Source organism: Embiotoca jacksoni, unplaced genomic scaffold (genome assembly GCF_022577435.1).
Source record: "Embiotoca jacksoni isolate LCO1_2020_lvr unplaced genomic scaffold, fEmbJac1.0.p SCAF_12, whole genome shotgun sequence".
Taxonomy (NCBI): Eukaryota; Metazoa; Chordata; class Actinopteri; family Embiotocidae; genus Embiotoca; species Embiotoca jacksoni.
In genome coordinates, this window is record NW_027185252.1 from 18,582,908 (window position 1) to 18,597,747 (window position 14,840).

The 14,840-nt window shown below is 43.2% G+C and overlaps 1 protein-coding gene across 1 annotated transcript in view; it reads left to right on the top strand.

Annotated features, from left to right (window-relative positions):
* Positions 1-14,840, top strand: part of LOC138195642 (serine/threonine-protein kinase 32C-like) — an 85,273-nt gene that overhangs the window by 24,337 nt on the left and 46,096 nt on the right. The window contains exon 2 of the mRNA XM_069145262.1: positions 5,350-5,405. Within this exon, the coding sequence (XP_069001363.1) occupies positions 5,350-5,405 (56 nt within the window). The remainder of the gene's footprint in view (positions 1-5,349; positions 5,406-14,840) is intronic.

A 14,840-nucleotide genomic window follows, 5' to 3' on the forward strand; every position in this document is an offset into this window, starting at 1 on the left:
AAAAATAACTCCTTATTTACCTTTGTTTTATTTATTACATTTCATTTAGCTGACGCTTTTATCCGAAGCAACTTACAATAAGTGCATTTCAACCATGAGGGTACGAAACCCAGAACAACAGGAATCATTTATCTTACTGCCACGCAGGTCATCGTCTGCCTGAAACAAGCCCTCTTAGCTGCCGTCACTTTAAGGCTGTCCTCATTAAAAGCAGACTGGCAGCACCCGGCGCGCGAGTCCCACTTCAACCTTTTGCCGATGTGGAGGTACCGAAAGAAAACTGTAAACCTACTGACTTAATTTATCTTTCTCAATTGTAAATGGCAACTTTAAAATCGATCTGTTCACGATATAGATTATGAGAGTGGACGGCATGAACATTAGTAGTAACAAAAATTACAGCAGGTAAATTAATTTCCTGCTTTATGCGTGACATAGTCACAAGCTGTATAAATATAGATTTTTTTTTTTCTGCTCCATTTAGGGAACGTAGCTTGTTAAATGTTATTCTGGTGGCACAAAATTACTTTGAGTTATTTGTTTGTATCGGCGTACTGCGTCTGGAACAGATGACCATATAAAGAAAACCAATGTATCGTGTATTCAGAGCAGTCTGAAGCCTGGCCATTTTTCTCAAAGGAATTACTTCGACATACATGTAGCTCATTACGTCACGTTTAACATCACGTTTAACATCCCAGCTAACCCAGTTAGCAGCTGTACTCTCTCTGAGTAAACTGTCAGTGAATCAGTTCATATGTTTGCTTAGTTTTAGGTCTAGATTACATGGGGAAAAGAACTAGTTTGACTTTATACGCACAGATCTGCAGTTCTTTCCACTCGGTGTCTCCTGGAAGGATCTCATTGTGTTGCCCTGGGTTACCACATGAATGTACAGAAATATTTTTGTGAAGAATGACAGAGTAGATTTTGAAAGAAAAGTTCAATCACAACTCTCTTTGTCACCTCCGCACACCTAAAGTGGGTGTGTCGCTCTGTTGAAGTTACAAAAATTGCCTGACAAAGCTCCATCATTTCCAAAGGCAGAGGGGGAGGGTGGGGTGTGTGTGTGTGTGGGGGGGGTGTTTTCCAAATCTGTTCAACCACCCGGCAAGCACTCTGAGCTGGAGTACGCTGGCATGAGAGCGAGAGGAAAAATGCATCATCATTCTCATCTGAAAGAGGGAACTGCTGAATCTATGAGCTTTCTTTATGTTGTCTCCCCCCCCCCAATTTGGCTTCGTCCTCATTAATACCACATGAAGAGCTCATGTTCACGGTATACAGTGTCTGAGTGTGTCGGCAACGGTGCGCAGTCGGGCCCGCGCCATACGAGAGGATTAGCCGTGTACAGAAGACTGCGAGAGGAGAATCCGCATTGGATTACCGGAGTCTATCTTCCAGACAAAACACAGAAACCACACCTCTTGTCTTTCATCTGAAAGGCACAAAGCATTGTGGGCTTTATCTCCTCCTTCAACGCTGGCGGTGGGCGCAGGTCGGCTGGCGGTGGGCGTGCCTGCAGGAGCCCAGCGGGTGCCGTCTTCGCTCATGATTGCTCCTTGTCTACACGGACAGGGGGCAGAGCAGATCAGGATGTGAGCTTCAGAAGCTGGTTGACTTTTAAGGGGGAGCTGCATGAGTTAGCATCATGCTTGCTGTGAGCCACATCTGCCTGGGGCACTGGTGCGCACACACACATGCACACACACACACGCGCACACACACGCACACACACACACGCACACACACACACACACACACACACACACACACACACACACACACACACACACACGCACACACACACGCACACACACACACACACACACACACAAGCAGCAGATGCAAGTCTCAATCAGTAACACAGATGACCAGGAGGAGGAGGTCAGCCAGTGACGGCCTTCATCAGCCCACATTCCCACATTATTGTACGTGCAGCAAAAACGTCGCTGATTCCTCTGGCTTAAAGGAGCAGTCTGTAGGATTTAGTGGCGTCGAGCAGTGAGGTCTCAGATTGCGAACAACGAAACATCCCGAGCCCCATCATCCCCATTATCTCCTTTCAAGCGTGCAGGAGAATCTACGGTGGCTGCGAATCTCGTGAAAAATGCAAAAGCCCCCTGCGGAGAGCCAGTGTTGGGTTTATCCCTTCTGGGCTACTGGAGGGAGGTGACATGTGGTGCGGTCTGTGGAACAGGACTATGGAGATATTTTGCTCTTATTTGAAGGTATCAACCACAATTCTTAGTTTAAGGTGATTATGCACTAATGAAAACAAAAATATGAATATTATATTCCATTTCTGCCAATAGGTCCCACCTGTAACTCGCACACTAAACATATTAGAAAAATTACAACTTAATTACAGGCAATTGTCGTGAGTTGCTGTTTTCTGGCTAATGTCGTCTCTACATGCTTTTATCTATATTTATACTCACCCACAGATGGATTTTTTTTTTTGCTTTTAAAGTGGCACCATCCTGTATTTGTGTAGTTTATGGTTGTCCGTAAAGAACTGTCTTGTTCCACATAAACCCTCCGGGTGATGGCCTCAAGGCAAGCGGCTAATGAGCTCCATAGTTTGTGAAACGTCTCCCAGGTGTAACTTCATCATTTTCATCCTGTAACACAAAATCTTTGATTACCTGCACGGGAGCTGTCGAGCCATTTGCCCTGTCAGTCTTTCGAGCTAACATTAGCTAAAGTGCTAAGCTAACAGAGCTAAAGAGCAACACGAGGTGTCCTCAAACCAAAATTAAAATAGGTTCGTTATTCGAACCATGAATTGTCAACTATGCAGCTTTCACCTAAGAATGGAAAGAATATCTTAACATGCACTGCAATAGCATTTCTGCTATTGTGAGCATGTGATTGTGTTTCTATAAAAATAGGCTCAGTTTACGATAATGCAGTTGTATTTTAGTTTGTTTCGTGTACAGCACACTGACAGGCCTCTAATTTAACTTGATATCACTTCAGTTTGAATTATAAAAACAGAATTGATCAGAAGAACTGCTCCATGATATTTCACACAAACCTTTTAGCCCTATAGATTTCAAGAACACACAAAAATGTCTCAACTAAACTGCATTTACCATCACAGCGTATTTCTTTTTTTAGTATTTATTGCAGAACCGTCTGTGTGATAGCGTATTACATCACCGAGAGGTTGTTATGTTTTCTTCTCACTGAGAGGAATTCCTCATTAAAGGCTCTAAAACTCTTCCTCTCCTACTCCCATCCATCCAGCTCCCTCTCAGGATCTGTTTTAAACTCCTCACGGGACGAATCTATCAACCTGCAGAACACATCTACTGAAGAAGGCAATGAGCCAAAGTATCTGAGTGTGCGATTATACATACTGAAATGAGAAAATAAGATAAGATGAATGATTGTGAGCTGGCTGGTTTCCTGAAATAAGACTGCCTCCTCTGCTCTGATATTTCCTCGAATAAGCTGCAACTCCTGAGAAGTATTTTTCATTTCGAGGCTGTGGGCATATATTATTTCTTCATTTGTACAAATTCAAGCATGCAGTCTTGATAATTGATTTTAGTGCCTTTGTTGAAATTGTCCAATTTTCCGTGACATTGCTTAAAAGTAATATATATATATATATATATATATATATATATATATATAAAAATTCACCCACTGAATGTTTAATGTTTTGTTTTTATTAAGTTCAGATTTGATGAAAGATCGAAAGTATTTCAAAAAAATAACTTCATTCCTTAAATGCCCTTAGTTCAGCAGAGCCTTATTAAAATTATTTAACCGTGAAATGGGTGTGATCAGAAAGTAATATGTTTTGTTGAAGCCACGCTGATGAGATCTTGGAGAAACATCCATCATGTTCTGACTGTTGTGCTCTGACTTTTCCTCGTCCAAAACAGTTTTTTCTCTCCCTCAGTGGTCAAACAACCCGGTTTTAAACATTTCATGACAGATATTCGTTATGTTCTGTTGTGTATTGATTTAGTGGGCTTGATGATACCAATTCAAAGTAATGCACAGTGAGAGTCTTATTGCAGGAATGTGTTTTGGTTATTGTGCTGCTGCACGCTGGATTTGGAATTAAACAGTGATTGTTGGGTCTAATTCCTGAATTTCAGCTTGATGAGAGTTCGGTTGTGGTCACATCTATATCAGGTGACCAGTGTCTGACCGTAGCCCGGTGACTAAAGGGAAGGCAGTGTCAGTGAGTTGGTCCAGACCGAAGGACCCCAGCGAGAGATGGATATTTCACCATGATATTTTGTACAGAAATGAATTATCTTGTTCGTTAATTTGTTCGCATTTTCACTGTGAGCCTCTTAGCATGCTAGTGTTAGCATTTGTGTCTAAGCACAGCCACACTCTGCGTGGCCGTAGCCTTTTAGGACTCTATCATCCACCCAGTGCAGTATTTAGACAGTAACATGCGAATACACACAAACATGAAAAGATTAAAGGTACAAATGTTGTTATTGTGTCTGTCAATGAGCACATCTGTCTCCTCTGCTGAGATCTGTTTCTTTCTACTACTTTGAAAACCCCTGTTATGATAGCAACCCACCAAGGTCCCAGTGCACCTGGCTTTTAAGATGACACTCTGGTTGGTTCCTTTCATGTTAAACACACTTATGATTAACTGAGACATTAAGTACAACCTCTTTGAACAATTCAGCTCACTTGCATTCAGATTTCCTGAAGTTTTAACCAACAGCAGTGGATATTTCTACTATTCGCCTTTACACTTTGTGCTTTAAGAATTTCAAAATATCGCCCTTAGTTTTGTTATTTAGGACTATGCTGCAGGACTCGTACCCACACATGAAATAATCAATCACTTTTAAACACTGAACAGGATGTTTTTGACTGGCCAGCTGAGTCCGTGTTGTTTAAGACCAAACTAAAACCACAAACCCGTCAAAGAAAGCCAGAAGTGAGGAGGGTTGCAGTACAGGTCCGGCAGAGCATCAGCAGGGAAACGTCTGCTGATGTGTGCGTGGGTGGCAGACTTCAGCCACTTATTGATCTCACAAGATTTGCAACTAACCATTAAATGCGATGACTTTGTGTCTCCATGTCCAGTTACTTTAAAAGTAGGAAACAGCAAACGATGGACTACAATACATTCACAGTTCATCGGATGTAGATGTGAACAGTGTCAGGTGGATGCCTAGAGTCAGCACTTTAACCTCACAGCCATTATTTCAGTGTAAATCCAATGTGTTGGAGTGCATAGTCAAGACAAGAGCAGATCTGCACCTGGGCTAAAACTTTATGACGGCACATGTCGTCTTCTCTTTTATTTATTTGTTTAGCTGTACTCACTCGCTCTATTTCTCTTTTTCTTCACAGTAAACTTTGACCACTTCCAGATATTGCGGGCCATTGGGAAAGGGAGCTTCGGAAAGGTAATGTGTCTTTCAGGTGTTTTTCATGCAGCGTGTGTGTGTGTGTGTGTGTGTGTGTGTGTGTGTGTGTGTGTGTGTGTGTGGGTGGGTGGGTGCGTGTGCGTGCCGTACCCTCAATTACCCACCAGTGTCATTATCGCTGAGAAGGAAAAGGCTGGAAAGGAAAAGGCTGGGAGAGATTATTTTTAAGTTCCCATCTTATTATGGCGCTTAAAAGACAAGTCATTTTTCTATTTGAATAATAGTGATAAATACAGCTAATATAATTCTTTCTGTGAAGTCACTTAGTGGAGAGACAATTTGCTTTTCCTCTCACGCCGGCCAACCTGTTGGGAGTTTTGACCCCACGTCTCCATTTAATTACAGAGCAGCACAATACTGAGGCTTGCATTTGTCAATGGTTGAATACAGCGGGGAGGAAAACTTGGCATGTCTGCGTGCGCTCTGCATATTGTGAAACCAAATTACCGCAGTTCTTTTCAACCTTGTCTCAGGTGCCAATATCATCATTGGTGGCCATTGTTGATAAAACAACCATTTTGGATTAACTTGTGGGCCGTTTGTTAGTCAAAGAATTCCTTTGTGTTCGCCTCGATGCCTGCGTGAGACTTTCCGTAATGAATTCAGGGCGTGATGTGTGTGCGTCAAGACACAACGGGGCTCCAGAGATTGGAAGAGTTTATCTTCATTTTGAATCCCAAATATCACGGCTTAATATTTGTTCATTATACTCGTGTCTGTGCACGCTTTTGCAAATTCTTTCTGCTTCGCTCCATTCAAAACACAATCTTTTTTCCCCCCTCTAAATACATGTCCCTATGTTATATGGAAAGTCATTGCCCAATGCCGAATACATTACCATGTGAATTTATGTAAATTTTTACTTATTGCTTTGTTCCCTCAAGCTGCTGTCACTTCCTCGATGATACCGAAGGGAATCTGCAGTAAGCCGAGAAGCAGAACAACCCACAATTTTTTAATAACGATTTACGCTCACTCCAGTTTTGTTTGGAATAAACAGCGTGTGTAAATAAAGACCCATTCATAGTTTTTGGTTTTAAAATGCAAACACAAAGAGGAAGCTTGTAAGGACGCTGTGTTCTCACTAAGATAAAGACATCGATGTGACGCGAGCGGTGTTTCTTCTATTGGCTAAAACTTCACTTAAAACGAGCCGCTGCTGCTGCTGCTGCTGCTGCTTGTCGGAGAGCTTTGCTTCCAGTCGTTCAATATATTTACGCTCATGTTCAGACCCACTTCTACAGTCACCCATGGACGCAAACTCCCCTCCCACAGTCAGACAGATGATCGCAGAGACGTCCAGATAAAGTTTGTCCTTGTTGGAGGTCATCTCGTCTGTGGGGGTTTTTTTTGGCCTGCTGTGGCCTCACTCTGTGCTCCTGCTGTTTGTGAATGCTAAACAGCAGGAGTCTTAAGCTTCCCGTAGAACGGCGCAAAGGCAGAGGAGACGTAGCTGGAAGTAAATAAGATGTTCGAACCGTGACTTCCACTCGGTGTTCATTACGAGACCAAGCAAACGGTAATGTTACAGTAAATTAATGGCCATTTAATGTTTAGACTCGGAGCGGTTGCTGCGATTGCTACTTGCGTCATAAAGTAGGGTTTTGACTTCTGTACTGTTATTCATAAAGTGTGTGTGTGTGTGTGTGTGTGTGTGTGTGTGTGTGTGTGTGTGTGTGTGTGTGTGTGTGTGTGTGTGTGTGTGTGTGGTTAGGACACTGATTACAGCGCAAACAGTGCTGAGAGGGAGGTGTTTACGGCTCACTGTCGCGCTGTGAAACACGATCTGCATGTTGCAGTTTGTGTAGGTGCTTCAAGAAAATGGGCTCATTGGCGTGTGTGTGTGTGTGTGTGTGTGTGTGTGTGTGTGTGTGTGTGTGTGTGTGTGTGTGTGTGCACTCGTGGGCTCGTTCGTGCACAGCGGGGAGTCGTGAGGTAGCTGATCGAGGGGAAGCTGCCTGAGGGGGAAGCGGAGGAAAACCTCCTCCTTTAAAAAAAAAAAAAAAAATACAAAAAAATAAAAGCCATCTGAAAACATGCGAGCGCTGCTTTTACTCTGCTCTTCATCTTTTGTTCCATACATGCAGTGTTGAGGGTGCACATCTACCTGCACCAGTCTTCCCAATCTCCCTCTTTCATCACGCCGGCTCCTCTTTGTGTTATTTGCCTGTGTCCTAAAGTTCACAGGATGAAGCGATCCCTCTGCCAGACCGTTATCACATTCAAAACCATTCAATGGGAGGCCTTCTATCTCTCCGCGTGGCTCAGGCTGTCCCGGATTGACAGCTGCGTGTTGTACCGGAAGACGCTGTGAAACCTTAAGTCGTCGATTTAAACAGAAAACGGTGGTCCTAGATCACATTGCGAGACACGTCCCCTGGCAGCCAATTAAAAGCATTGGCAGCCGAAGACCCTGCGTCACAATTCTCACAATGTAACTGTTGCTACGCCTGCTGCCTGTTAATGGAGACCGAAGCCACAGCTGCCGGCATGCTGGCAGCACGAGTTAAGCCTGATTTATGTCCAGAAGATCAGAATACATAAAAAAAAAATAAAATAAAAAAAAATCCGGGTGGAGGAATAAGCATTTCAAGCAAAAATACCATTCAATATTCGCGAGCTAGCTTTACCGGGCAGAGTTTGCAGTCTTTTTTTTGTTCCGTTTTATTTTGAAGGTGTGCATGTTTAAATCTGATCTCAATGCGCCCGCACACGTTTCACAGGAGACGGGCAACAGTGTGTTCTTATTCTCCTCCTTTTGTTGTTTCGCTGTGGCTGGCAAACAGCTTTCAGGTGCATCACTTCCTCCTTCTGGTGGTAGTGATGCGTTACTACCAAGTGCTGGTTCAAATGAGGGAAATACGACGAGATAAGAGTTGTAGAAACTATTCAATTAAAAAAAAAAAAAAAAAATTCCATGAAAATCCTGGCCCATCCTTATCGAGGTTATCCTCGTGTTAACAGGTCAGATCAAGTCCAGCACTGATTTAGAGATAATTTCAGATTAGCAGCAGTTCAGACCAAACACAACACACCAGCTGACATGGTGTGTGTGTATATATATATATATATATATATATATATATATATATATATATATATGTATATGTATATGTATATATATACAGGCTTCCATTATAGATGGGGGAGCGCAGTGTCCTCAGGTTCCCAATCAGATTCTTTCAGATCCACACCTCCTTCTTCCCGAGCTCGTCCAAATATGGTCACTTCTGGCTCCAAAAATAGCAAGATGGCAAAGCCCAGAAGACCAAACTCGAGGCTGCCGTTTAATCTAAAGATTTACCAAAGTCTGAAACATTGGTACGGGTGTGTAATGCTCACAGACAACTCTTGGCAACTCTGAAAAGTTAGCAGGACAGCAAGTAATTTGAACAGTTATGTAAGCAGTAGAACTTTGCCAGTGACATTAGAAATGAATCCTCCTCCTCATCAAACCTGTCCCCAAGTGGCACCAACTATAACAGCATCTTGTTTTTGCCTCATAAATGGTCTGAGACAGCTCATGATGGCCGGTCGTGACAGGTGCAACCACAGATTTCATCCCAACTCATGGATTTATGCAACGGAGGATTCATAATCAAAGTTGGGGAGTCTGGACTTTGCTTTACTCAAGTCTGACTCCCTTTTGCCAAGAATCTCACACTGTTTTTGCCCATAGCTTGGAGCGAATCATCCTCCCTGTTTCTCCTTCTGATATGTGAGTGCAGGTAGCGCTCTGCTCTCCCCTCCCTCTCCATTTGATACATAAGGCCTAGTTTCTCTCTCCGTCTCCCTCTGCTCTGCTTACAATTCAATTCAAGTGTGTTTTCAGGGCATTCCAGTAAAGACAGCCGTGTTGGCAAAGCAATATAGTGTTATTAAAAATCAAATTTGGCATTAATATTGTTTGAATTCCCACTCCAATCTCCAGTCTTTCTTTACTTCTCCCTCTGATGTTTGGGCACATCTGTCCTCGAGCAGATGCGGTGAAGAGTGATGGTAGCTAGGTGTGATTATTTCCACAGTGGTGGAGGATATAGCTCATTTGTAACATGACTGCTACGGGGCTGGAAGGCCATACGCAGCCTCCGAGGAAGGATAATTGCCTGGTCCCCTGTTGCTCCCCCTCCCCTCCTCTACCTTTTCCCCGGGAGCTTTACACTTTTGCCCCCCCTTTGTCACTCCATCTCCTCGGCTCAGGTTTCCGCCGCGGTGCTCATTAAGGCCGGTCCTTCCGAGGCGGGGAGCTGACACTCGAAGGGGACGTGACAGTCATTGGCATTGACAGCAGTTTAATGACAGCTCGCTAATGCCAACAGTCACATGGGCAGGTAAACATCCAAACACAGAGAGTGGGAGGCGGATGGAGAGAGACAAAGAAGGTCAGAGGTAATGGGAGGAACTCAGCTGGTGGTTCCTACAGCATCATTCCCTCTGACACACACACACACACACACACACACACACACACACACACACACACACACACACACACACACACACACACACACACACACACAATTCTCTGGGAATAAACCCTCATTAGGACCCGGTGTGATAGAAATAGAACAGAGACCAATGCTGGAACTAAGTGGGAAGAGAAGACAGACAGAGATGAGGGGAAAAGGACAGCAATAGAGACTGTGACACGCTCATCATATCTGGGAAGGTGTCTGTAGAAAGGTCAGGAAATGATGAAGACTGAGTTAGTTGTTTTTTTTCCTTTCTTCTCTCCCAGGCAGCCGTCCTTCCTCTAAAAACGACTTAAAAGACCTGCGGTGGAACCCGAGGTTCCTCATGAGGACTTCTCCCTCTTTACCCTCGAGCAGCAGGTGTGAAGATGAGAGTTGGTTTTGCAGAGTGCGGCTTTGCGGCCCGGCACAGCTGCAGCGTCGCCCTCGGCAACCTATTAGCCTAGAAATGTATGCTCTTCCGTTACACTACACCTCTATAGGTTACACACACTAAAAGAAGCAGTCGCCATATGGATGAAACAGCTTCCGGTCTTGAAAAATCTGCTAACGCGTCATCCAGAGAGCTCGTTTTCCCCACGTTCATTTATTCTGTTTTACATAAATGGCCGGGCAGATTATTAAAAAAATTCCAGAAAAAATAGGCCATTTGGCTGTGTTTATTTAACATTTCAGCCAACAAAATATATCATATATGGTAGATAATGAGAATGCTGAGCCAGAAAGCTGCCATAACTTCTAAAATCTTCCTCTACAGTCGTCATCTTATTTCACCATCGTCCAAGTTTGCCAAAGCGTTCCTTCGCACACAGACCTACACATTAATGAGCCGTGTATCCGGAGTATTGCAGCAATTCCGCTAACAAGGGGGTTAAATTCTTGCTTGTATTCATCACCAACATCAATACCACAAACATCCCTATTCACGTGTACAGTATCATTATTTAACTTCACTGCCCGTGTTAGCCAGAAACAGGACAGAGTTTAGTTTCCACCTCCACATTTTCGATGTCTGCGCAGCTCCGTGGAGAATGAATTGCAAAAGTGTGACAGTGTTTTTCAGAGGATAAGGTTACATTTTTTTGGGATTAAAATCTGATTGGGATTCGTGATAAAATGTCTCTCATTTGGCTTTAAAAGTTCAGATAAGAATTCCATCACCCCACAAACTCCGTGTCCTTTCATCATCAATGCCACGGCCCCGGGCTGGACTCCAGGATAGATGAGAGACTTTAAGATATTTATATCTCTGTAGCCTTTTACAGATACTATAAATTGGCACGTTTGAGGTAGAAGTGCCTGCATTTGGGAAGCATCACGCGACATCTGGGAGGCTGTGGCTCAGTCGGTAGAGTGGGTTGCACACTGATCAGAAGGTTGGTGGTTCGATCCCCAGCTCCTCCTGTCCACATGCCCAAGCGTCCTTGAGCAAGACACTGAACCCTAAATTGCTCCCGGTGGTGTACCATCGGTGTGTTGTAAGTCGCTTTGGATTAAAGGAGTCAGCTAAATGAAATGTAATGTAATAATCTTCCAGAAAGGATAGCGAGCACTTGAACAGCAACCGTCCAACCAAAGTTCACATAACTGGCCCAGCGTGGTGTGTATTAAGATCAAAACTCTGCCTTTAAAGAGGTTACTGTATTTTATTTTAGGCTTTACAAAACTACATTTAGAGCTAAATGGAATTTGATTATTGTTATTAGTATTAACGAGCTACATTCATTTGTATGGTTACAGGTTTATAAAAAAAAAAAAAAGCCATGTGTGATTCCCCACTGAGTTTAGGGTGACTGAGCAACTGAGCTGCTCTTTATTTTGGGTAATATTTATAAAAACTCCCACCGACATGGGTAGATACAGGGTCAAACTTTTATCGATCAGTCGTCATCTTTAAAAGCCTGTTTTCTTGTCAAATTAAAAACTAAAAATGATTCTGGTTGACAATAACAATGAAGTAACGGTCTTCATCTTCAAAGTATATTGATGTGCAAATTAATCGCATGAAAAAAAACACCACCAGACAAACTTTTTGCAGACATTTAGCATGAAGCTTTCGATGCAATTTTTTATAACATGTATGTGGCCACCAAGTCTAAACTTAAGATCATTTTACAAATTTTCATATAAGTAAGCTTCAAACATTAAAAGAGTCCGTTGCTTACTTAGCTAGCTAGCTAGCTAGCTACAGCTGATGAAAACCGTCGTCTTTTCAGCTCGTAAAATCATCAGCTGCTGTCTTGAACTTAAAACCCGAGTTTTCCACATCCGTTTTAAAACCATTGTTTTCAAAATTTGCAGACAACTTTGATTCCTGAGTCTGATACAATTAACCTTGTAAACTACATAAAGCTCGGACCAAAAGCTCGGCAGCAAACGGGGACAGAGCCTAGCGACACAAATCAATCATTCAATTTGTGAAAGCCAAAGTGGCGGGTATGTCGGTCGGTCCCACGAGAGTGGGAACGGTGAACTGAGTGACGTTTCCATTAACGGAGAGCTCTGGGAAGGAAACCTCCAAAACAGAGAGAAGGCGAGAGCTGACAGACACGTGACCTCGAACACCGCGTGGAATCCCTGTAGTTAACAGGACGGGGATCAGGCCAACAGGCAAGGTGTCAATCAACGCCACGGTCACTTTCACCCCTCGTGTTATGCTTCGGTTTTAAATAGGAGACGGTGCTGCGTTGCACAGCTTCTCTTCGGTTGTGGCACCTTGAGTTATCAAACCCCATCTTTTTCCACCAGGATGATACAGAGCAAGATAACAGCCTGCGAATTCTACCATGCTGATGAATATGTATGAGATAGTCCACCTTAATTGAAACAGTCACCTCTAACATCTTCAGTAAACTTGAAGAGCCTTCAGGCCCCTTTCTGTGCATCTCTCGTCTCCTTATCATTCTTTGATGCGTGTAATACTCATTACGCTCATCCTTACGTTTCGCCAACTTCACGCACGAGCGGCTTCAAAGTCTTTCTGTGCATTCTATATAAAGTGGAGGTAATCACGCACTCCAGGCAAACTTGTTTATAGATTATTGCTTTGAGAGCAATTACCTGCAATTTGGCGTCTTTTCTCAGGAGGTGGTTTAGAATTTTCATATTAGTTAAATCACCTGTGTTTAAAGGTTTTCTTTAGGTTTACACATACAACAGTTTCTATACGTCGAAGTATTTTCATTCCTGCTGTGGTACTCTCATTTTTTTCCTCTGATTTCTGGCATTTATTCTTTTTTATTTTTTGTATGTATGTACTACATTTATACAACCAAGAAAAGCAGTAGACGTTGGATCAGTATCCGCACCGGATTAAACAGCGTGGGTGTCGGTCACAATGTGACAGATCCCCTTTAAACAGTTTGTTTTTCAATGGTTTTAATTCTGTGTTTTATCAGTTCCATGTTTTAAATCACAGCAGCCCACTGATGTCACGGCTCCAGCTGAAATGATTAATCAGTTTGTCAATCAACAGAAAATTAATGTAGCTTGCTGTTTTTAATACGTTAATCGTTCTCGTTATTTTTATAAGCAGAAATGCCTCCAGCTTCTGAAATAGGACTATTTTATCATGTTCTTTGACAGAAAACTCAACTTTTTGGACTGTTGGTCAGACAAAACAGGACGTTTGAAGACATTACTGAGCACTCTGGAAACAAAATGATTACATCACTGATGAAATAAAAAAAAAAATACAAGACTGCTCCTGTTGCGCGTGAACAGTAAGTAGCACTGTGACGTGCATGGAGCGGGGACGAAGATATAACCATCCTGAGAAAGTATCCAAAGTTACGTCGTAGGATCGTCATCAGCATCTTAGTTACACACACTGCGGTGAGCGCTGGTCTGGCGTGTCTTCCATTTCTCCAGACACCGGAAACGGGAGCAAAAAGCACATCAAAGTTTCTATGAAATACTCCGAGAACAGAAAGAAGTCTCTGGTGGGAACGGGGGTTGTGTAGCGACAAGTGTTTTTGCATTTTTAATGTGCCGTGAGCGGCGTGTTGTCATGTTGGAGAACTCCGGGGCCACATTCGGGTTGCTTGCACCGAGTGTTTTCCCTCAGTCGCAGTAAAACTACGTGTTGACAGTCTGACCCTGGAGGACCAAATTAATGGTGCACAACCTTGCGAATTCCACTGGAAACCCCTCATCCGGCTCATTGCTTCATTGCTTCATTGCCTCCGGCTTCCTGAAGCATGTCGACGGTCTCTGTTGCGATTTCCTTAGATTGACGCGAAATTTTTAGGCGCACTCTCGGACCAGCACTCGCAACAACGTATGTAACTTAGGCGCTGATTTTTATGAAGCGACAAAACTTGTAATACTTACTCACAAAGGTTATGCCCCCCGCCGCCCCACCCCCTGGCTCCGAGCACGTCACAGTGCTGCTTACTGTTCACGCGCAACAGGAACCGCCTCGGGCTTTTTGATTGACCCTCGTCATTTTCAGATTAACCGATGAAGAAAATCATTGTTGAAGTTGTAGTCACAGCAATCCTCGGCTTTACGTTATCATGAAATGACTCGTAGTGAAATACACAGATTTCACAGCTGTAGAGAACTGAGCACTGATATTAAATCAGTATAGACAGACAGAGATTTGAAGCATCAAATATTTTGCATGAGAAAAGTCTTGTCGTTGCATCTCTATTAACATTTTTAGAATAAAAATAGTTGTAGCCGTCACTGATGCCACATCCTTTTATAATATTCAGTGGTTGATGATGGGAGAGTTGGGTTCAGAGACCCAAACACTCTCAGACTGTCACAAGAATGTGTGCTTATGTTTACAAGTGTGCGTGAGCCCTCGATGTGCCACGCTGAGTTTTTTGTATCTATCTGTACTTGAGACGGAGCCCACACTGGAACAGAAAACACATCCTTCTTTTTCTTTTGTAGTGCCATAAAGTAATCCGGCTATCAAAGCCTCTCTTCGCCC